We start from the raw sequence: 22,338 nt of genomic DNA, 5'->3' as shown, positions 1-22,338 counted from the left end.
CCGAAACCGCACCGGGTCACGCCCAACAGATCCCGTGAATCCAAATACCCACCCCCGTCGGAGGTGCCCAAATTCGAGTTTGGTCCTACCGTCCCCTCCCTGCGCCTACTCTGGAAGCTCCTCTGCGAGGTCTTTCCCTTCAGACCCAAAGGGGCGCGCGCTCAGTTGCTCCAGGTCCGCCTCTTCCCCAGGCCCTGGCGGGGGCGGGGGTGGGTAGGCAGGGACCTGGATCTGATTAGCTGGGAGGGGAAGCCGAGGTTCCAACAGCTCTCTCCTGTCTCCCAGGCTCCTCGAGGAGGAGGGAGGGACGGTACAAGAGAGGAGGGGCGGGGGTCCCATCACTGAGCACCCAGGCCGGGGGTCTGAGCCGCCGCCGCCGCCGCCGCCGCCGCCGGGCTCTCACCTCACCCCCAGCCCCGGGCTGCGGCCATGGGACCCCCTTCCAGCTCCGGCTTCTACGTGAGCCGCGTGGTAGCCCTGCTGCTGGCCGGGCTGGCTGCCGTGCTCCTGCTGGCGCTGGCCGTACTCGCCGCCCTGTACGGCCACTGCGCGCGCGTCCCGCCGTCGGAGCTTCACGACCGCGGGGGCCCGCATGCCGCGTCCTCCCCGCCAGGCAGGCAGGAGCCGGCGCGGACCCCGAAGCCCAGCCCCACTCTGGAGACGGAGGTGGCGCCCACCCCGCGCAACTGGCGACCCCCGGGGCCCTGGGACCAGCTGCGCCTGCCGCCCTGGCTCGTGCCGCTGCACTATGAGCTGGAGCTGTGGCCCCGTCTGAGGCCAGAAGAGCTCTCGGCGCCGGCGTTGCGCTTCACTGGCCGCGTGAACATCACCGTGCGCTGCATCGCGGCCACGGCGCGGCTGCTGCTTCACAGCCTCTTCCTGGACTGTGAAAGCGCCGAGGTGCGGGGACCACTGTCCCCGGACGCCGGAGACGCCACCGTGGGCCGCGTGCTGGTGGACGAGGTGTGGTTCGCGTTGGACATGCAGTACATGGTGCTAGAGCTCGGCGAAGCCCTGCAGCCCGGGAGCCGCTATGAGCTGCAGCTCAGCTTCTCCGGCCCGGTGTACCAGGACACCAGGGAGGGACTCTTCCTCAATCTCTACACGGACCAGGGTGAGCGCAGGTAAGGGCAGGCCGGCCCTGGCCTCCTCGGCCCCCGCCCCGCATTCCCCGCGCGCAGACTGCGGGTTCAGGTGCTTAGGTGCGCGTCTCCTGCCCTTCGCAAAGAAACCCACCCCATCCTTCGCGACGTTTTCTTTTAGAGTCAGAGGGTGAGCGCCTCCTTCCTCCCTTTCCCTCTTCCTTTGGCCAGGTTTCAGCCCCATCCCTGCCCATCCAGTTCGTTTCTATCGTTGCCCCTTTTAAGGTCGCTGCTGCCCCAAAAGTTTATTTTCCTCTTCAGAGAACCCCTTTGTCCTCTAACCCAGAATTTACTTAGGGCAACGAGCAAACCCCTCGCTACTCAAAGTTTGGTCAAAAACTTTGAGTTGCTGGTCCGCGGTACCAACGTAACATCTGGGAGGTTGTTAGAAATGCAGACTCTTAAGCCCCACCCTCGACCAAGGGGATCCGAATATGCGTTTACCGGAGCTCCTCGGGTGATTCACCCGCGTTAGAGTTGGATAAGCACGGGGCTAGAGCACCGTTGCCGCTCTGCGGTTTCTCCCCAGCGCCTCTCTGCGCTTTTCGTGCTCTCTTTTGCCTGCGCGCTCCGTAAGTGCTGCTCTTGCAACAAATAGACCCACGTCGCGGCTGTTAGTTTCCATAGTTTTTTTCTTTTTGCTAAGGTTCTCCAAAACTTCAGAATCCCCTTTCATTCCTGCCCTCCCACCCCCTGCCCGGGCCCCGCGTGTCGTTTTGCGGGTGAGCAGCGGCATCCCCTCCCCTCCCCGCTCTTTGACCCGCTATGTGCCAGAGTTTCGGGATTCAAAAAAAAAAAAAAAGTAAAAGCGATGACAAGGGACCTCCCCTCTGAGTCTGCAGGCTCACATAGTGTACATGTGTTCTCTTTACACTCGTTTGCGATAGTGTCTCCCACACGGAATGTTTCCAGCCCAAGAAGTGCCTCTTTCCACGCTCTGGGACCACATTACTGACCCCCGGCGAGGGCTAGAGAAATGGTCTTTTTTTTTTTTTCTTTTTTCAAACTGGTGAGCTCCTGCTTCGCTCATGCAGTGGTGGAGCCTTTGCGGTTTACACAACTGCATGTACTTTGCCCTTTATTATTAGAGAAAATGTTCTCAGATGTTCTCTGAGGGAAAGAAACCCACTAAATTACCCCCTAACTCTTCTCCTGCACTATTTTCAAAACTTCAGGGGTTTAAAATAAGTTTAATAAGCTGGCCTAAGTGGAAGCGTAATCTGTAACTTTTGTTTTTAAGGACAGTATGCTTGCTTTTTCTCTCAAAAATGCATCAATACCTGAGAAACAGTTTTGAAAAGTTTCTCATGAGTATAATGTGTTACTGGACTTATGGGCTCTGGAAACCTTTTGAAATAACTGTGTATTGTTAAGGTGCAGGATTTTTCAGAGGGGGAGAAAAGGATGCTTTTTTGCACAGCTACCTGACAGTGTTTTCTGCTGTCAGTTAGCAAATCTTCATCTCTTCACCATCTCTTCCTTCTTCCTGTCTTAATGGGTCTTTGGCCTGGACAAACTGCCCTAGCAAACACGGGAAATGAAAGTTCCTTTCCATTTTTCTATTGTGCTGCCAACTCTAGTAGTAACTAGAAACCATATTTTGAGAGCTTTCAAATTCAAATAAGCAGAACATTTAATAAAGTCCTACAGATGTTCATAGACCTAGGTGGAGCCCCAGAACTGTGGCATCTTGAGAGGAGCTGTCGCCTGGAAGTTGTTCTTCTGAGTCTGTGCTTCTGAAACCAGGAAGAAGAGAAACCTGCAGCTGAGCTTGAAGCCAAGGTCACAAAGAACCTGAACAAAATGATGACTTGTGATGAGGTAGATTTTGGAAGCCCAGCAGGCTTGAGTTTGAGCTGTGTCACTTGAGCCAGTCTCTTCACCTCTCTGAGTTTGTTGCCTCATTCATGGAATAGACATAATAAGTGTCAACCTTTAGAATGTTGTGAGAATTAAGTGGGAAAGGGGGCACCGTGACTGGCATATAATCTGTGCGGTGATGGCTACTATCATTAGCTTGGGGTAAAATTATCCTGTTATCTAAACGTGGAAGCTGCCACGTTCCTGGTAGATACGATTCTAAGAAGATTTCTATATGCAGAGAAATTGCCCAATGTTTTCACATTTTTCTTGGGGTGTCTGTAAGTCCAGCTGCAGTGGTTGGAACATGTTTACTTCTGTTCTTTGATGGTCTCTAATCACAGTCCAGACAGGCTAATGTTTTTAAATAATTTTACTCAACTCTAACGGAAGAGAGAAAGAAGGTCAATCCAGAAAATACAAAGAGCATCACTATTTGACACTTCTAAGGTTTAGGTTACGATTTGCTAGCTTCAGAGGTTGAGGGGGATGCTTTCTACCTGTGCTCAGCCTTTCTCTACCTGACAGGTGACTTCACATTTCTGCCATATAGGAGCCATCTACTGGATACCTTGGACATGTGCATCTTCCATGTGTGGAAAGTTGAGAGCAAGATCCAGATGTTAATGTCCCTCTAAGCAGTATTTCCCAAACTTCATTCACTGGCATATGACTATTTTCAGATTTTGCCATATTCAATATCTGTGGCCATATTATTTGCTAAAAAAGTTACTTGATTTAAACAAAAATGTTAAGTAGCTTTATTGAAAAGCAACTCTATACCATTATTATAGACGGAAAACCATTTGAAATTTGTAGAAAGGAATGGCACAGACTAATACAACGAAAACAAAACATTGTTAATAAATTCTAGCTATCATTATTGTCTGCTGAAAGATCTGAAGGCTTTGAATCTGAAGGCTGCTCTCTCTTTCTTAAAAAAGGGAAATTAGAATTAGATGTTCAAGATAAATAACACCAAAGCAATGCTTTCTCTTGACCTAATCAGAATGATTCATAAAACTGAAAGGACTGACTTTATCATGTGTGAGTCTGATCTGTGTAATAGTCTGTCTGAGGGCTACCAAAAATCCCTCTCCATCTATACTTTGGAAAATCCTGCATTAGAGTAGTGGTTCACACTTTAATGTGCATCAGAAACATGTAGATTCCAGGGGCACACCCTCAGAAATTCCAGATCAGTACACCGATGTTCATAGCAACACTATTCACAATAGCTCCAAGGTGGAAGCAACCCAAATGTCCACTGATGGATGAAGGGAAGACACAAAATGTGGTCTATACATACAATGGAATATTATTCAGCCTTAAAAAGGAAGGAAATTCTGACATATGCTACTACACAGATGAATCTCGGGGACATTATATAAGGGACCTAAAGTAGTCAAATTTATAGGGACATAAAGTAGAATTGTGGTTGCTAGGGGCTGGGGGAGTGAAGAGTCTTTTTGGCTGTATTGGGTCTTTATTGCTGTGTGCGGGCTTTAGTTGCGGCGAGCAGGGGCAACTCTTCGTTGCAGTGTGTGGCCTTCTCATTGTGCTGGCTTCTCTTGTTGTGGAACATGGGCTCTAGGTGCACAGGCTTCAGTAGTTGTGACACATGGGCTCAGTAGTTGTGGCTCGCAGGCTCTAGAGTGCAGGCTCAGTAGTTGTGGCACACGGACTTAGCTGCTCCGTGGCATGTGGGATCCTCCCGGACCAGGGATCGAACCCATATCCCCTGCATTGGCAGGTGGATTCTCAACCACTGCGCCACCAGGGAAGTCCCGAGTAGGGAGTTTTTGTTTAATGAGTACAGAGTTTTAGTTTTGCAAGATAAAAAGAGTTCTGGAGACTGGTTGTACAACAATGTGAATGTACTTAACACCACTCAATGTTATACTTAAAAATGGTTAAGATGATGAATTTTATGTTTTGTGTATTGGGTTGGTCAAAATTTTCGTTCATGTTTTTCCATAAGATGTTATGGAAAAACCCAAAGGAACTCTTTGGCCAACCCAATATTTTCCACAATTTAAAAAATTTTAAAAGCAAAAACTTTCCAGAGCAGTGAGTTTTGAGTGGGGTTTGGAAATTTACATATTTTAACGATTGCTGCGATAAACATCTTTTCATGCTTATTTGCCATCTGTATGTATATCACTTCAATGAAATGTCTCTTCTTGTCTTTTTTCCATTTTCTAATTGAATTGTTTTTTTATTTTATATTTATTTATTTGGCTGCATTGGGTCTTCATTGCTGTGAGCAGTCTTTCTCTAGTTGCGGCGAGTGGGGACTACTCTTCGTTGAGATGCCTCAGGCTTCTCGTTGCGGTGGCTTCTCTTGCAGAGCATGCATGGGCTCTAGGCATGCAAACTTCAGTAGCTGTGGCATGTGGGCTTCAGTAGTTGTGGCTTGCGGGCTCTAGAGTGCAGGCTCAGTAGTTGTGGCGCACGGGCTTAGTTGCTCTGCGGCATGTGGGATCTTCCCAGACCAGGGCTCAAACCGGTGTCCCCTGCATTGGCAGGCAGATTCTTAACCACTCTGCCACCAGGGAAGCCCGCTGAATGGTTTTTTTACAGTGGCGTCCTGGGATTTTTTTAATATAATCTACATCTGAGTCCATTGTGAAATATGTGGCTTACAAATATCATTCTGCCTGTCTGTAACTTGTCTTTTAATCTTCTTAATAAGGTTTTCAGAGAGCAAAAGTTTTAATATTAAAGAAGTCCAATTTATCGGTATTTTTTATAGAACATACCTTTGGTGTAATGTCTAAGAATTCTTTTTTTAAAGACTTTGTTGGGTTTTTTTTTGGAGACGTTTTAGGTTTACAACAAAATTTAGGGGGAAGTAGAGAGATTCCTCATATATCCCCTGCCTCCACACATGCATAGCCTCCCCCATTATCAATATCACTCATTAGAATGGCACTTTTTTTTAACTAAGGATGAATCTGTATCGGCACATCATAATTACCCCAAATTCATAGTTTACCTTAGGGTTTACTTTTGGTGGTGTACGTTCTATCTGTTTGGACAAATATATACTGACTTATAGCCATCATTATAATACCATACAGAGTATTTTCACTGCTCTAAAAACCCTTTGCTATCTGCCTATTCATCTTCCCACCCACCCACTCTGCCCAGCAACCACTGATCTTTTTATTGTCTGCATAGTTTTGCCTTTTCCATATGTCGTATAGTTGGAATCATACAGTATATCACCTTTTCAGCGTGGCTTCTTTCACTGAGCAATATGCATTTAAGGTTCCTCCATGTCTTTTCATGTTGCAATAGCTCATTTCTTTTTAGTGCTGAATAATATTCTACTGTCTGGATGTACCACAGTTTATTCATCTAGTCACCTACAGAAGGACATCTTTTCTGCTTCCAAGTTTTGACAATTATGAAAAAAGCTGTTATAAACTGTGCACAGGTTTTTGTGTAGACATCCATTTTCAACTACTTTAGGTAAATACCAAGAAACATAATTGCTGGATCATATGGTAAGCTTATGTTTAGTTTTGTAAGATACTGCCAAACTGTCTTCCAGAGTGGATATACCATTTTGTATTCCCATCAGGAATGAATGAGGGTTCCTTTTGCTCCATATTCTTGTCAGCATTTGATGTTGTCAGTGTTCTGGATTTTGGCCTATATTCTAATAAGTATCTCATTGTTTTAATTTGCATTTCCCTGATGACATACGATGTGAAGTATCCTCTCATATGCTTTTCTGTATAATTTCTTTGGTGAGGTATCAGCTGAAGTCTTTGGCCCAGTTTTTAATTGAGTTGTTTGTCTTCTTTTTTTAAATTTTATTTTATTCAAGTGTAGTTGATTTACAATGTTATTAATTTCTGCTGTACAGCAAAGTGATTCAGTTAACATACATAGAATGGAGTTGTTTGTTTTCTTTTGTTTTAAGATTTATTATGTATTTATTTAATTTATTTTTGGCTGCATCAGGTCTTAGTTGCAGCGTGCGGGTTCTTTGTTGAGGTGCATGGGCTTCTCTCTAGTTGTGGCATGAGGGTTTTCTCTTCTCTAGTTGTGGCGCACAGGCTCCAGGGTGCCTGGGCTCTGTAGTTTGTGGCACACAGGCTCTAGCTGAGGCACGCAAGCTCAGTAGTTGTGGCATGCAGGCTTAGTTGCCTCTCGGCATGTGGGATACTAGTTCCCTGACCAGGGATTGAACCCACGTCCCCTGCATTGTGAGGCGGATTCTTTACCACTGGACCACCAGGGAAGTCCATGTTTGTTTTCTTATTGTTGAATTTTAAGAGTTCTTTGTATATTTTGGATAACAGTCTTTTATCAGATGTGTCTTTTGCAAATATATTCTGCCAGTCTATGGCTTGTCCTCTTATTCTCTTTATATTGTCTTTGACAGAGCAGCATTTTTTAATTTTAGTGAAATCCAGCTTATCAATTATTTCTTTTATTGATCATGTCTTTGGTGTATTATCTTAAAAGACATCACCATACCCAAGATCATTTAGGTTTTCTCCTATGTTATCTTCTAGGAGTTTTATAATTTTACATTTTACATTTAGATCTATGATCCATTATGAGTTAATTTTTATGAAGGGTGTAAGGTCTGGGTCTAGATTCAGTTTTTTTTTGCATGTGGGTGTCCAGTAAGAGATTTTCTTTACTCCATGGTATTGCCTTTGCTTCTTTGTCAAAGATTAGTTGACTATGTTTTTATGGGTCTATTTCTTGGCTCTCTATTTTATTCCCTTGATCTGTCTATTCTTTTGCCAATACCACACTGTCTTGATTATTTTAGCTTTATAGTAAGTCTTGAAGTCAGGTAGTGTAAATCTTCCAGCTTTGTTCTTCTCCTTTGATACTGTGTTAGGTATTCTGTTTTTTTTGCCTCTCACTATAAACCTTAGAATCATTTTGTCCAAATCCATAAACTTAACTTGCTAGGATTTTAAATGAGATTGCACTGAATCAATGGATCAAGTTGGGAAGAACTGATACACTGATAATATTGAGTCTTCAGATCCATGAATATGGAATAACTCTCCATTTATTTAGTTCTTTTTAAAATTTCATTCATCAGAGTTTTCTATTTTTCCTTATCTAAATCTTATACATATTTTGTTAGATTTATACCTAAGTATTTCATTTTTAGGGACACTAATGTAAATGGCATTATGTTTTTAATTTCAAATCCATTTGTTCACTGTTGGTATATACAAAATAAATTGACTTTTGTATATTAACCTTATATCCTGCAAATTTGCTATAATTGCTTATTAGTTCCAGGAGGTTTTTGTCAATTCTTTTGGATTTTGTAGAAAACACAGATGATCATCTTATCTGTGAATAAGAGTGTTTTATTTCTTCCTTCCCAATGAATATATCTTTTATTTCCTTTTCTTGACTTACTGCATTTGGAAGGACTTCCAGTACAATGTTGAAAAGGAGTGGCAAGAGGGGACATCCTTGCCTTGTCCCTGATCTTAGTGGAAAGCTTCAAATTCTCACCATTTAGTATGATGTTAGCTGTAGATTTTCTTGTAGATGGCCTTTATTAAGATTAGGCAGTCTCCCTCTATTCTTACTTTACTGAGAATTTTAATTGTAAATGGGTGCTGGATCTTGGCAAATGCTTTCTTTGCATCTATTAATGGGTGACCATGTGATTTTTCTTATCTAGTCTGTTGATGTGATGGATAACATTAATTGATTTTTGAATGTTGAACTAGTCTTGCATACCTGGGATAAATTCCACTTGGTCGGGATATGTAATTCTTTTTATGCGTTGTTGGATTTGATTTGCTAATATTTTGTTGAGGATTTTTGCGTCTCTGTTCAGGAGAGCTATTGGGCTGTAGTTTTCTTTTCTTATAATGTTTTGTTCTGGTTTTGGTGTTAGGGTAATGCTGGCCTCATAGAATGAGTTAGGAAGTATTCCCTTTGCTTCTATCCTGTGAACGTGATTGTAGAGAATTGGTATTCCTTAAATGTTTGGTAGAATTTACCAGTGAACCCATCTGGGCCTGGTGATTTCTGTTTTGAAAGGTTATTAATTATTGATTCAATTTCTTTAATAGATATAGGCTTTTTCAGATTGTTCCTTCTTGTGTGAGTTCTGGCAGATTGTATCTTTCAAGGATTGGTCCTTTTCATTTAGAGTATCAAATTTGTGGGCATAAATTAGTTCATAGTATTCCTTATTATCTTTTGAATGTCCATGGTATCTGTGGTGATGTCCCCTCTTTCATTTCTGATATTGGTATTGATATAATGGATTAATATATACCATATCTGTTACTGTTTTCTATTTTTTTGCCCTTGCTCTTTTTCCCATTTTTGTCTTCCACTCTTTTTTTGCCTTTCTTTACTATGTTGAATTTTCCAGGCCATGAACACAGAATATCTGTTCATTTATTTAAATCTTTGATCTATTTCACCAGCATTTTAGCATTTTTAACATACAAATCCTATACCTGTTTTATTAGATTTATGCCTAAGTATTTAATTTTATTTGAGCAATTGTAAATGGTATTGTATTTTTAATTTTAGTTTTTATGTATCTGTTTCTACTACAAAGAAATAGTGAGTTTTGTGTGCTTATCTTGTGTCCTAGGACTTGGTGATCTCACTTGCAAGATCTAGGAGTTTTTGTTTTATTTTTATAGATTCCTTGGGATTTTCTATGTAGATCATCATGTTATCTGCATACAGAGACAGTTTTATTTCTACTATTCCAATCCATTTGCCATTTCTTTTCTTACCTTACTTTGCTGGCTGAAATTTCCAGCACTATGTTGACCAAGAGTGGTAAGTGTGGACATTCTTTTTCCCTAATGTTAGGGAGAAAGTTTTTAGCCTTTCACTGTTCAGTATGATTTTAGGTGGAGGTTTTTTTGTATATGTTCCTTATCAAGTTGAGGAAGTTTCCCTCTATTCACAGTATTTCTGAGTTGCTTTTTTTTTTTTTTTAATCACAAATAGGTGTTGGATCTTGTCAAACACTGACATTACCTGTTACTGGATAGAACATAATGGAAAATGGAGGATACAACAAAATTACCAAAAGAGTGCCTGAAGAAGATCTCAGAGCAAGATCCTTGTTCTTCCCTTTATGGTTAGCATGGTCTGCAACCAGGGTGGCTTCTAATTCATAGAGTAGAAATGGCTTAGGCCAATGGGCCCTGGATTGTGTATGTTTTCCTTGTGATCTATTTGAGGTCAAAGAGGATCTACAATTTTGCACATGGGATAAGAACATTGACTAGGGAGCTAAAGAGGGGCCACCATGCCAGGGATCAAAGTAAATGTGTTGCAGTGAATGCTGTGGAGTGGTTGTGCAAGGTGTGGTCCAGAGGGAGTTGCAGCCAGACTCAGAGGACTGGCCATGTGAGCAAGAGCCCAGATGAGTGCCATGTTATCAGTGGGAACTGCTGAGCCTTGACTGTTGTGAAGAAATGGTTTACAAGTCATACCAGTCAAGAGAATGCAGTCACATCAATATGGCAAATCCAAGAAGTCCTCTCCTGTCAAGAGGTCCCCTCCTTCTCTGCCCTTCCCCAGTCTGGCATCTGGGTGTAGGAGAAAGCTTCTTAGTTCTCATGCCCGTATGAAATAAAAGAGCCCTGAAAGGGAATTTGGATTTTAAATGACTATCCCCCCAAACAAGACTGCTTTAAAATCAGTAACGATGAGTAACCTGTAATTGGCAAGCTTGCGTTCTTTTCCTCTACCATCAGTGAGAATATGGGTTCCAGAGTATGAAGTTATAGGACAGATTGCTTTACACATCTGAGTTCTGGTAAGTAAATTTTGACAATTAATTCTCTGCATGTAAAATAAATGTTTCCTCCAACACTAATGACTAGAGCTTATAACATTCCAATTCATCCAAGCTTTCCAAACAATTATTACCAAGGACTCCATAAACCAGTGTACTCCAAAACTATATTTTGTACCAGTTACTTCTGACCTTTGGAAACCATTGCAGAGAATACTTATGCTAAAGGCCAGTTTCTCAGTTCTTCAAGGTCTGATTAGTCACCTGATAAAAGAGGTACTAGGAAAAGTGAAATAAAAAACATCTTGTGTTCTTTCCTTTCCTGATAAGTACAAGTGGCTCAGATGGCCCTAGACTGTACAGAATGGCTAACAGGTTGTCTTTGGCCATTTTAAAGATGTAAGGAGACCTTTTCTGAAATATCTTCCTGAGGGTAAAATTGGTTACAGCACTACTGAGAATATTAGGGGACCATGTTCCACTAGTACATCTTGCAAGATGAACTTGGCCTTCCCTGAGACCGTTGTTCATAATCACTAACCCCAATTAATAAATACACACCTTTGGGGTCTCTTTCATTAGGGTGATATTATACCGTTACTAGCTATGAGAATTTTTAAATATGCACCTCTTCATTTACTGTGTGCAAGATATATGTACGGTATAAGATGGATGTGAGAAGTATGGGATCTAACTCCATAAAAACAACTTAAAAACATGACAGTAATATCACTGTTTGCAGATGACATGATACTATACATAGAGAATCCTAAAGATGCTGCAAGAAAACTACGAGAGCTAATCAATAAATTTGATAAAGTAGCAGGATACAAAATTAATGCACAGAAATCTCTTGCATTCCTATACACTAACGATGAAAAATCTGAAAGAGAAATTAAGGAAACACTCCCATTTACCATTGCAACAAAAAGAATAAAATACCTAGGAATAAACCTACCTAAGGAGACAAAAGACCTGTATGTAGAAAACTATAAGACACTGATGAAAGAAATTGAAGATGATACAAACAGATGGAGAGATATACCGTGTTCTTGGATTGGAAGAATCAACATTGTGAAAATGGCTATACTACCTAAAGCAATCTACAGATCCAAAGCAATCCCTATCAAACTAGCAATGGCATTTTTCACAGAACTGGAACAAAAAATTTCACAATTTGTATGGAAACACAACAGACCCCAAATAGCCAAAGCAATCTTGAGAACGAAAAACAGAGCTGGAGGAATCAGGCTCCCTGACTTCAGACTATAATACAAAGCTACAGTCATCAAGATGGTATGGTACTGGCACAAAAACAGAAATATAGATCAATGAAACAGGATAGAAAGCCCAGAGATAAACCCATGCACATATGGTCACCTTATCTTTGATAAAGGAGGCAAGAATATACAATGGAGAAAAGACAGCCTCTTCAATAAGTGGTGCTGGGAAAACTAGACAGCTACATGTAAAACAATGAAATTAGAACACTTCCTAAAACCACACACAAAAATAAACTCAAAATGGATTAAAGACCTAAATGTAAGGCCAGACACTATAAAACTCTTACAGGAAAACATAGGCAGAACACTCTGTGACATAAATCACAGCAAGATCCTTATTGACCCACCTCCTAGAGAAATGGAAATAAAAACAAAAATAAACAAATGGGACCTAATGAAACTTCAAAGCTTTTGCACAGCAAAGGAAACCACAAGCAAGATGAAAAGACGGCCCTCAGAATGTGAGAAAACATTTGCAAACAAAGTAACTGACAAAGGATTAATCTCCAAAATATACAAGCTGCTCATGCAGCTCAATATCAAAAAAACAAACAACCCAATCCAAAAATGGGCAGAAGACATAAATAGACATTTCTCCAAAGAAGATACACAGATTGCCAACAAACACATGAAAGGATGCTCAACATCACTAATCATTAGAGAAATGGAAATCAAAACTACAATGAGGTATCACCTCACACCAGTCAGAATGGCCATCATCAAAAAATCTACAAACAATAAATGCTCGAGAGGATGTGGAGAAAAGGGAACCCTCTTGCACTGTTGGTGGGAATATAAATTGATACAGCCACTATGGAGAACAGTATGGAGGTTCCTTAAAAAACTGCAAATAGAACTACCATATGACTCAGCAATCCCACTACATATCCCCTGAGAAAACCGTAGTTCAAAAAGAGACATGTACCACAATGTTCATTGCAGCACTATTTACAATAGCCAGGACATGGAAGCAACCTAAGTGTCCATCGACAGATGAATGGATAAAGAATATGTGGCACATATATACAATGGAATATTACTCAGCCATAAGAAGAAACAAAACTGAGTTATTTGTAGTGAGGTGGATGGACCTAGAGTCTGTCATACAGAGTGAAATAAGTCAGAAAGAGAAAAACAAATACCGTATGCTAACAAGTATATATGGAATCTTAAAAAGAAAAATCGTTCTGATGAGCATAGGGACAGGACAGGAATAAAGACGCAGATGTAGAGAATGGACTTGAGGACCTGGGGAGGGGAGAAGGGTAAGCTGGGACGAAGTGAGAGAGTAGCATTAACATATATACACTACGAAATGTAAAATAGATAGCTAGTGGGAAGCAGCAGCATAGCACAGGGTGATCAGCTGTGCTTTGTGACCACCTAGAAGGGTGGGAGAGGGAGGGTGGGAGGGAGATGCAAGAGGGAGGGGATATGGGGATATATGTAGACATATAGCTGATTCATTTTGTTATATAGCAGAAAGTAACACACCATTGTAAATCAATTATACTCCAGTAAAGTTGTTAAAAAAAAAAATGACAGTACTAGAGGCACCTCTTTTTCTTATTGGCATAAGTCGATTGAGAGGGTTTAGACTGTGTTAAAAAAACAAAATTCAACTGAGTACATGTATTCAGTGATGCATAAATCAGGCAGCATCCCATCTAGCAAATAGAAAGGTGCTCCCAGGAGCTGTACATAATGAAAGACTTTTATAGGCAGAAGGGGGCAGGACAAGGAAGTCATACTAGCAAAGACTGATTGTTCAGGGCAAGGTCACCTTTCTTTAGGGGTGACTGTGGTCTATCAGACATATAACCTCACTAGTGCTGACTAGGTAATTCCAGGTTGAGTTGTTTAAGATTCCATTCCTGGGAGAAGGGGAAACTGTAATTAAGTATCAAGTCTCAGTTTGATGATGTGGGGCATAGTACCAATGACTCCATTTTGGGCCTGTTGTCTTGTTTTTAACAAATGAGATCTTTTAAGTTCACTGTGAAGAAAACGTCTTCCCTTTGTTTGAAAAGTCTGAAGGTCAAATCTACATTAGAAATGGCAACCCTTGCTTAACCTGCTCATAGCACTTTTGAGAGAATGTGCCCTACACAGGCCATGCTCTGTACCAGTGACCTTCTCTCCATATTCCTGTTCCAGCTTTCTTATGATTACTATTTACATGATGTATCTTTTCTTAACTTTTACTTTTAATCTATATGTGTCTTGATGATAAAAGTGAATTTCTTATTGAAACATAGTGTTAGGTCTTACAGTCTGACAATCTCTGCCCTTTAGTTGGGGTGTTTAGACTATTTACATTTGATGTAGTTATTGAGTTGATTGGATTCAAATCTACCATCTTGCTATTTGCTCTCTATTGTCTGAACTGTTTTTTATTTTATTTTTCTCTTCTTTTGGATTGAGTAGTTTTTAATATTCCATTTAATATTAACTTGGCTAATTAGCTATGTCTTTTTGTGTGTGGTGAGGTGAGAAGGAGAGCAGGAGGATTGCTCTAAGGTTTACAATATGTGTCCCAACTTATCACAGACTACATTCAAATGGAACTATACCCACTTTACATATAATATATAAATCTTAGAAGAACATGTTTCTGTTTTCCCCCTCCTATCCTTTGTGCTACAGCTGCTACACATCTTACTTTTACATAGGTTATTAACCCTACCATATACTGTTATTGTTCTTCCTTTAAACAATTAATTACTTTAAGATAAATTTTTACAAGAGAAAAAATTTTTATTTACTTACATATATACCATCTCCAGGGCTCTTCATTCCTTTGTGTACATCTAAGTTTCCATGTTATATTATTTTCTTTCACCTGAAAGACTTTAACATTTCTTCAAGTTCAGGTCTACTGGTGATAAATTCTCAGTTTTTGTCTGTCTGAAAATTTTTATTTTTCCTTCATTTTTGAAAGATATTTTTGCTCAGTATAGAATTCTAGATTGGTGGGGTTTTGTTTTTAATTTCAGCAGTTTAAGGATGTTATTTCATTGACTTATGGCTTGAATAATTTCTGAAGAGAAGTCTAGGGATTTTAATTTTTGTTCCTCTGTATGAGATTTGCTCTTCTGTGATAATCATATAATTTTTCTTTTTTAATTTGTTACTATGGCAAATTATACTGATTGACTTTCTAATATTAAACTAAGTTTGCATTGCCATGATAAATTCCACTTGGTCTTGATGTATTATCCTTTTATATTTTGTTGCATTCAACTCACTAAAGTTTTGTTTATAATTTTTGCATCTATGTTCATGAGACATATAGACTTGTGGCTTTTTGTTTTGTTTTGCTTTTTATCTTGCAATGTCTTTGTCTGGTTTTAGTATCAGAGTAACACTGGCTTCAAATAATAAATTTGGAGGTATTCCTTCTTTAATTTTCTGGAAATATTTATGTAGAATTAGTATTATTTCTTCCTTAAATGCTTGGTTGAGTTTCACCAATGAAGCCACCTGGGCTTGGAGCTTCTTTGTGAGATGGTTTTTAACTACAAAATAAGCTTCCTTAATAGATATAGGACTATTCAGGTTATCTATCTCTTTATGAGTGAGCTTTGGTAGTTTAAGTCTTTCAAGGAATTTGTCCATCTAATCAAAGTTGCCAAATTTATAAGTATAAAGTTGTTCAAAATATTCCTTTCCTCTTGTTATTTTAATATCTGTAGAATCTGTAGTGATGTCACCTGTTTCTTTCCTGATATTGGTCATTTGTGTCTTCTCTCTTTGGGGAGCTGGAGCCCTGGTTCTGTTACCACTCCTGTCCCTTACTAGTTGTCTAACCAGTTGCATAAACTCCCAGGGCTTCAGCTTTTACATCTGTAAATTAAGAGAGTGGAGCTCTGTAAAGTCTCTTCCACTTCTGATAGTCGATAACTTTGACCTGTCTGTCTAGAGATTTATCTACTTTATTAATCTTCTTGTAGAACCAGTTTTTTATTTCATACATTTCCTCTATTTTTCTGTTTTTTATTTCAATACTTCATGCATTAATCTTTATTATTTCCTTTTTTTGCTTTGGGCTTCATTTCCTTTTCTTATTCTGTTTTCTTAAGGTGGGTGCAAGGTCATTGATTTAAGATCTTCTTTCTCCTCCAATATAGGCATTTAATGCTATAAATTTTCCACTAACTACTGCTTTAGTGACATGCCACAGATGATGTTATGTTGCTTTTTCATTTTCATTCAGTTGAAAATACTTTCTAATTTCCCTTTTGATTTCTTCTTTGACTCATGGGTTACTTAGAACTGTTCTATTTTGTTTCCAAATATTTGTGCATTTTCTCATTTTTTTAATTGAACCCCTGATATTTTAAATTTTATGTTGCTGAATGCTGCATTTTGTTATATTGCTTTAACGAATGATGGCCTTTTTTTGAATAGGCACATAAATTACTTGGTGATCCTTTTGATCCTTGTTTGATCTCTTGAGTCTTGTGTTTAAGCACTTTTAGAGAGGATCTAAAGTCGCCTTTACTCTAGGGCTACTTTAGTTCACTACGCAGGCATCACCCTTCTGGTCTCTGTTGAAAAATCCAAATATTCTGGAGATGTCTATACTCTGGTTTGTGGGAGCTTGAACAACTCCTAGCACTATGTGAACTCTGGGAATTGTTCAGCTTTCCCCTCCCTGGTAGCTGTTCTTTCCCTGACAGATTTTCTTTGCTTGACCTTCTGAAGTGCAGATTACTATTTGACCAAAGACTCGAGGGGGATTCTATGCAGATTTCTGGGTGTCTTTCTCTGCATACTTACTCCTCCTTTATAGTCTACCCTGCAAATTCTAGCTATCTAGGTCTCCGTGAGCATCCATCTCTGCCTCCTCAACTTAGTGGGACAACTGAACTCTGTTTCAGTTCTCCTTCCCTGTGCTGCAGTTTAGAAATCACTTCCAGATAGAAAGACAAGGTGATTGTAGAGTTCAACTTCTTTGTTTCTCTTCTCTTGGGAATCACAGTCCTGTGCGTCCTGTTATCCAATGTCTGAAATCAGTTGTTTCATATATTTCATCAGGTTTTTTAGTTGTTTTCAGCAGAAGGCTAATTCTAGCCTTTGCTGCTTCCTTATGCTGGAAATAGAAGTCTTATCATCTCTCGGTAATGCTATTAATTATGAAGTTAATCCTCAGTCATCTTCATGATATCTTACTCTAATTTTAGTATTTGTGACATTATATACTTCAAGCAGGCAGTGCATGGAAAAGACCCTGGGCTTGGGAGCTGGAGCCCTGGTTCTGGTACCATCCCTACCACTTACTAGTTATCAAATCAGTTGCATAAATTTCCTGGGTGTCAGCTTCCCCATCTGTAAACTAAGATGGTGGAACTCTCCAAGGTCTCTTCCAATTTTGAAATTCAATGAAAGAGAGAATGTATGAGAGAGCAGACAACAGAAACAAGAAGAACTACAATCCTGCAGAATGTGGAACGAAAACCACATTCACAGAAAGATAGACAAAATGAAAAGGCAGAGGGCTATGTACCAGATGAAGAAACAAGATAAGACCACAGGGGCTTCCCTGGTGGTGCAATGGTTGAGAGTCCACCTGCCAATGCAGGGGACACGGGTTCGTGCCCCGGTATGGGAGGATCCCACATGCCGCGGAGCAGCTAGACCCGTGAGCCATGGCCGCTGAGCCTGTGCGTCTGGAGACTGTGCTCCACAATGGGAGAGGACACAACAGTGAGAGGCCCGCGTACTGCAAAAAAAAAAAAAAAAAAGATAAGACCCCAGAAAAACAATTAAATGAAGTGGAGATAAGCAACCTTCCAGAAAAAGAATTCAGAGTAATGATAGTGAAGATGATCCAGGACCTTGGAAAAAGAATAGAGGCAAAGATCTAGAAGTTGCAAGAAATGTTTAACAAAGACCTAGAAGAATTAAAGAACAAACACCTAGAGAATTAAAGAACAAACAAACAGAGATGAACAATACAATAACTGAAATGAAAAATGCACTAGAAGGAATCAAAAGCAGAATAACTGAGGCAGAAGAACAGATAAGTGACCTGGAAGACAGAATGGTGGAATTCACTGCTGTGGAACAGAATAATGAGAAAAGAATGAAAAGAAATGAAGACAGCCTAAGAGACCTCTGGGACAATATTAAACATAACAACATTCACATTATAGGGGTCCCAGAAGGAGAAGAGAGAGAGAAAAGATGCAAGAAAATATTTGAAGAGATTATAGTTGAAAACTTCCCTAACATGGGAAAGGAAACAGCCACCCAAGTCTAGGAAAGGCAGAGAGTCCCAGGCAGGATAAACCCAAGGAGAAACACACCGAGACACATAGTAATCAAATTGACAAAAATTAAAGACAAAGAAAAATTATTAAAAGCAAAAGGGAAAAATAATGACAAATAACATACAAGGGAACTCCCATAAGGTTAACAGCTGATTTATCAGCAAAAACTTTACAAGCCAGATGGGACTGGCATGATACATTTAAAGTGATGACAAGGAAGAACCTTCAATCAAGATTACTCTACCTACCAAGGATCTCATTCAGACTTGATGGAGAAATCAAAAGCTTTACAGACAAGCAAAAGCTAAGAGAATTCAGCACCAGCAAACCAGCTGTACAACAAATGCTAAAGGAACTTCTCTAAGTGGGAAACATAAGAGAAGAAAAGGACCTAGAGAAACAAACCCAAAACAATTAAGAAAATGGTAATAGGAACATACATATCAATAATTACCTTAAATGTGAATGGATTAAATGCTCCAACCAAAAGACGTAGACTGGCTGAATGGACACAAAAACAAGACCCACATATATGCTGTCTACAAAAGAGCCACTTCAGACCTAGGGACACATACAGACTGAAAGTGAGGGGATGGAAAAACATAGTCCATGCAAACAGAAATCAAAAGAAAGCTGGAGTAGCAATTCTCATATCAGATTAAATAGACTTTAAAGTAAAGACTATTACAAGAGACAAAGAAGGACACTACATAATGATCAAGGGATCAATCCAAGAAGAAGATATAACAATTATAAATATATATGCACCCAACATAGGAGCACCTTAATACATAAGGCAAATGCTAACAGCTGTAAAAGAGGAAATTGACAGTAACACAATAATAGCGGGGAATTTTAACACCTCACTTACGCCAATGGACAGAGCATCCAGACAGAAAATAAATAAGGAAACACGAGCTTTAAATAACACAATAGACAGATGGATTTAATTGACATTTGTAGGATATTCCATCCGAAAACGGCAGATTACACTTTCTTCTCAAGTGCACACAGAACATTCTCCAGGATAGATCATATCTTGGGTCACAAATCAAGCCTTGTTAAATTTAAGAAAATTGATATCTTATCAAGCATCTTTTCAGACCACAACACTATGAGATTAGAAATCAATTACAGGGAAAAAAATGTAAAAAACACAAACATGTGGAGGCTAAACAATATGTTACTAAATAACCGAGAGATCATTGAAGAAATCAAAGAGGAAATCAAAAAATACCTAGAGACAAATGATAATGAAAACACGATGACCCAAAACCTATGGGATGCAGCAAAAGCAGTTCTAAGAGGGAAGTTTATAGCAATACAATCCTACCTCAAGAAACAAGAAAAATCTCAAATAAAAAAATCTAACTTTACACCTAAACGAACTAGAGAAAGAGGAACAAACAAAACCCAAAGTTAAGAGAAGGAAAGAAATAATAAAGATCAGAGCAGAAATAAATGAAATAGAAACAAAACAATAGCAAAGATCAATAAAACTAAATGCTTGTTCTTTGAGAAGGTAAACGAAATTGATAAACCATTAGCCGGACTCATCAAGAAAAAGAGGGAGAGGACTCAAATCAATAGAATTAGAAATGAAAAAGGAAAAGTTACAACGGACACCGCAGAAATACAAAGCACCCAAAGAGACTACTACAAAAAACTCTATGCCAATAAAATGGACAACCTGGAAGAAATGGACAAATTCTTAGAAAGGTATAACCTTCCAAGACTGAACCAGGAAGAAATAGAAAATATGAACAGACCAATCACAAGTAATGAAATTGAAACTGTGATTAAAAATCTTCCAACAAACAAAAGCCCAGGACCAGATGGCTTCACAGGTGAATTCTATGAAACATTTAGAGAAGAGCTAACACCCATCCTTCTCAAACTCTTCCAGAAAATTGCAGAGGAAGGAATACTCCCAAACTCATTCTATGAGGCCACCATCACCCTGATACCAAAACCAGGCAAAGATACTACAAAAAAAAGAAAATTACAGACCAATATCACTGATGAATATAGATGCAAAAATCCTCAATAAAATACTAGCAAACAAAATCCAACAACACATTAAAAGGATCATACACCATGATCAAGTGGGATTTATCCTAGGGATGCAAGGATTCTTCAATATACACAAATCAGTTGATGTAATATACCATATTAACAAATTGAAGAATAAAAACCATATGATCATCTCAATAGATGCAGAAAAAGCTTTTGAAAAAATTCAACACCCATTTATGGTAAAAACTCTTCAGAAAGTGTGCATAGAGGGAACCTACCTCAACATAATAAAGGCCATATATGACAAACCCACTGCAAACATCATTCTTAATGGTGAAAAACTGAAAGCATTTCCTCTCAGATCAGGAACAAGACAAGGATATCCACTCTAGCCAGTCTTATTCCACATAGTTATGGAAGTCCTAGCCACAGCAATCAGAGAAGAGAAAGAAATAAAAGGAATCCAAATTGGAAAAGAAGAAGTAAAACTGGCACTGTTTGCTGATGACATGATACTATATAGAGAGAATCCTAAAGTAGCCGCCAGAAAACTAGTAGAACTTATCAATGAATTTGGTAAAGTTGCAGGATACAGAATTAATGCACAGAAATCTCTTGCATTTCTATACACTAACAGTGAAGGATCCGAAAGAGAAATTAAGGAAACAATCCCATTCACCATTGCAACAAAAAGAGTAAAATACGTTGGAATAAACCTACCTAAGGAGGTAAAGGACCTGTACTCAGAAAACTATAAGACACTGATGAAAGAAATCAACGATGATACAAACAGATAGAGAGTATACCATGTTCTTGAATTGGAAGACTCAATATTGTGAAAATGACTATACTACCCAAAGCAATCTACAGATTCAATGCAATCCCTATCAAATTACCAATGGCATTTTTTGCAGAACTAGAACAAAAAATCTTAAAATTTGTATGGAGACACAAAAGGCCCCGAATAGCAAAAGAAATCTTGAGGGGGAAAAAAAATGGAGCTGGAGAAATCAGACTCCCTGACTTCAGACTATACTACAAAGCTACAGTCATCAAGACAATATGGTACTGGCATCAAAACAGAATTATAAATCAATGGAATAGGATAGAAAGCCCAGAGATAAACCCACACATCTATGGTCAACTAGTCTATGACAAAGAAGGCAAGGATATACAATGGAGAAAAGACAGTCTCTTCAATAAGTGGTGCTGGGAAAACTGGACAGACACATGTAAAAGAATGAAATTTGAACACTTCCTAACACCATACACAAAAATAAACTCAAAATGGATTAAAGACCTAAATATAAGCCCGGACACTATAAAACTCTTAGAGTACAATATAGGCAGAACAGTCTTTGACATAAATCACAGCAAGATCTTTTTTGACCCACCTCCTAGAGTGATGGAAATAAAAATGAAAATAAACAAACGGGACCTAATAAAACTTAAAAGCTTTTGCACAGCAAAGGAAACCATAAACAAGACGAAAAGATAACCCTCAGAATGGGAGAGAATATTTGCAAACGAAGCAACTGACAAAGGACTAGTCTCCAAAATGTACAAGCCCCTCATGCAGCTCAATATCAAAAAAAACAAACAACCCAATCCAAAAATGGGCAAAAGACCTAAATAAACATTTCTCCAAAGAAGACATACAGATGGCCAAGAGGCACATGAAAAGCTGTTCAACATCACTAATTATTAGAGAAATGCAAATGAAAACTACAATGAGGTATCACCTCACACCAATTAGAATGGGCATCATCAGAATATTTACAAACAACAAATGCTGGAGAGGGTATGGAGAAAAGGAAACCCTCTTTCACTGTTGGTGGGAATGTAAATTGATACAGCCACTATGGAGAACAGTATGGACATTCCTTAAAAAGGTAAAAATAGAATTACCATATGATCCAGCAATCCCACTATTGGGCATATACCCAGAGAAAACCATAATTCAAAAAGACACACGCACCCCAATG

At 39.4% G+C, this 22,338-nt stretch overlaps 1 protein-coding gene across 1 annotated transcript in view; it reads left to right on the top strand.

Moving 5' to 3' along the window:
* Window positions 1–429: 429 nt before the first annotated feature.
* The window catches only part of LVRN (laeverin), an 89,308-nt gene continuing 67,399 nt past the window's right edge, over window positions 430–22,338 (top strand). The window contains exon 1 of the mRNA XM_004267475.3: window positions 430–1,124. Coding sequence (XP_004267523.1) covers window positions 430–1,124 — 695 coding nt within the window. The remainder of the gene's footprint in view (window positions 1,125–22,338) is intronic.

This window comes from Orcinus orca, chromosome 3, assembly GCF_937001465.1.
Source record: "Orcinus orca chromosome 3, mOrcOrc1.1, whole genome shotgun sequence".
NCBI classification, from domain to species: Eukaryota; Metazoa; Chordata; class Mammalia; order Artiodactyla; family Delphinidae; genus Orcinus; species Orcinus orca.
This window is presented reverse-complemented; position numbering and strand designations above follow the sequence as displayed.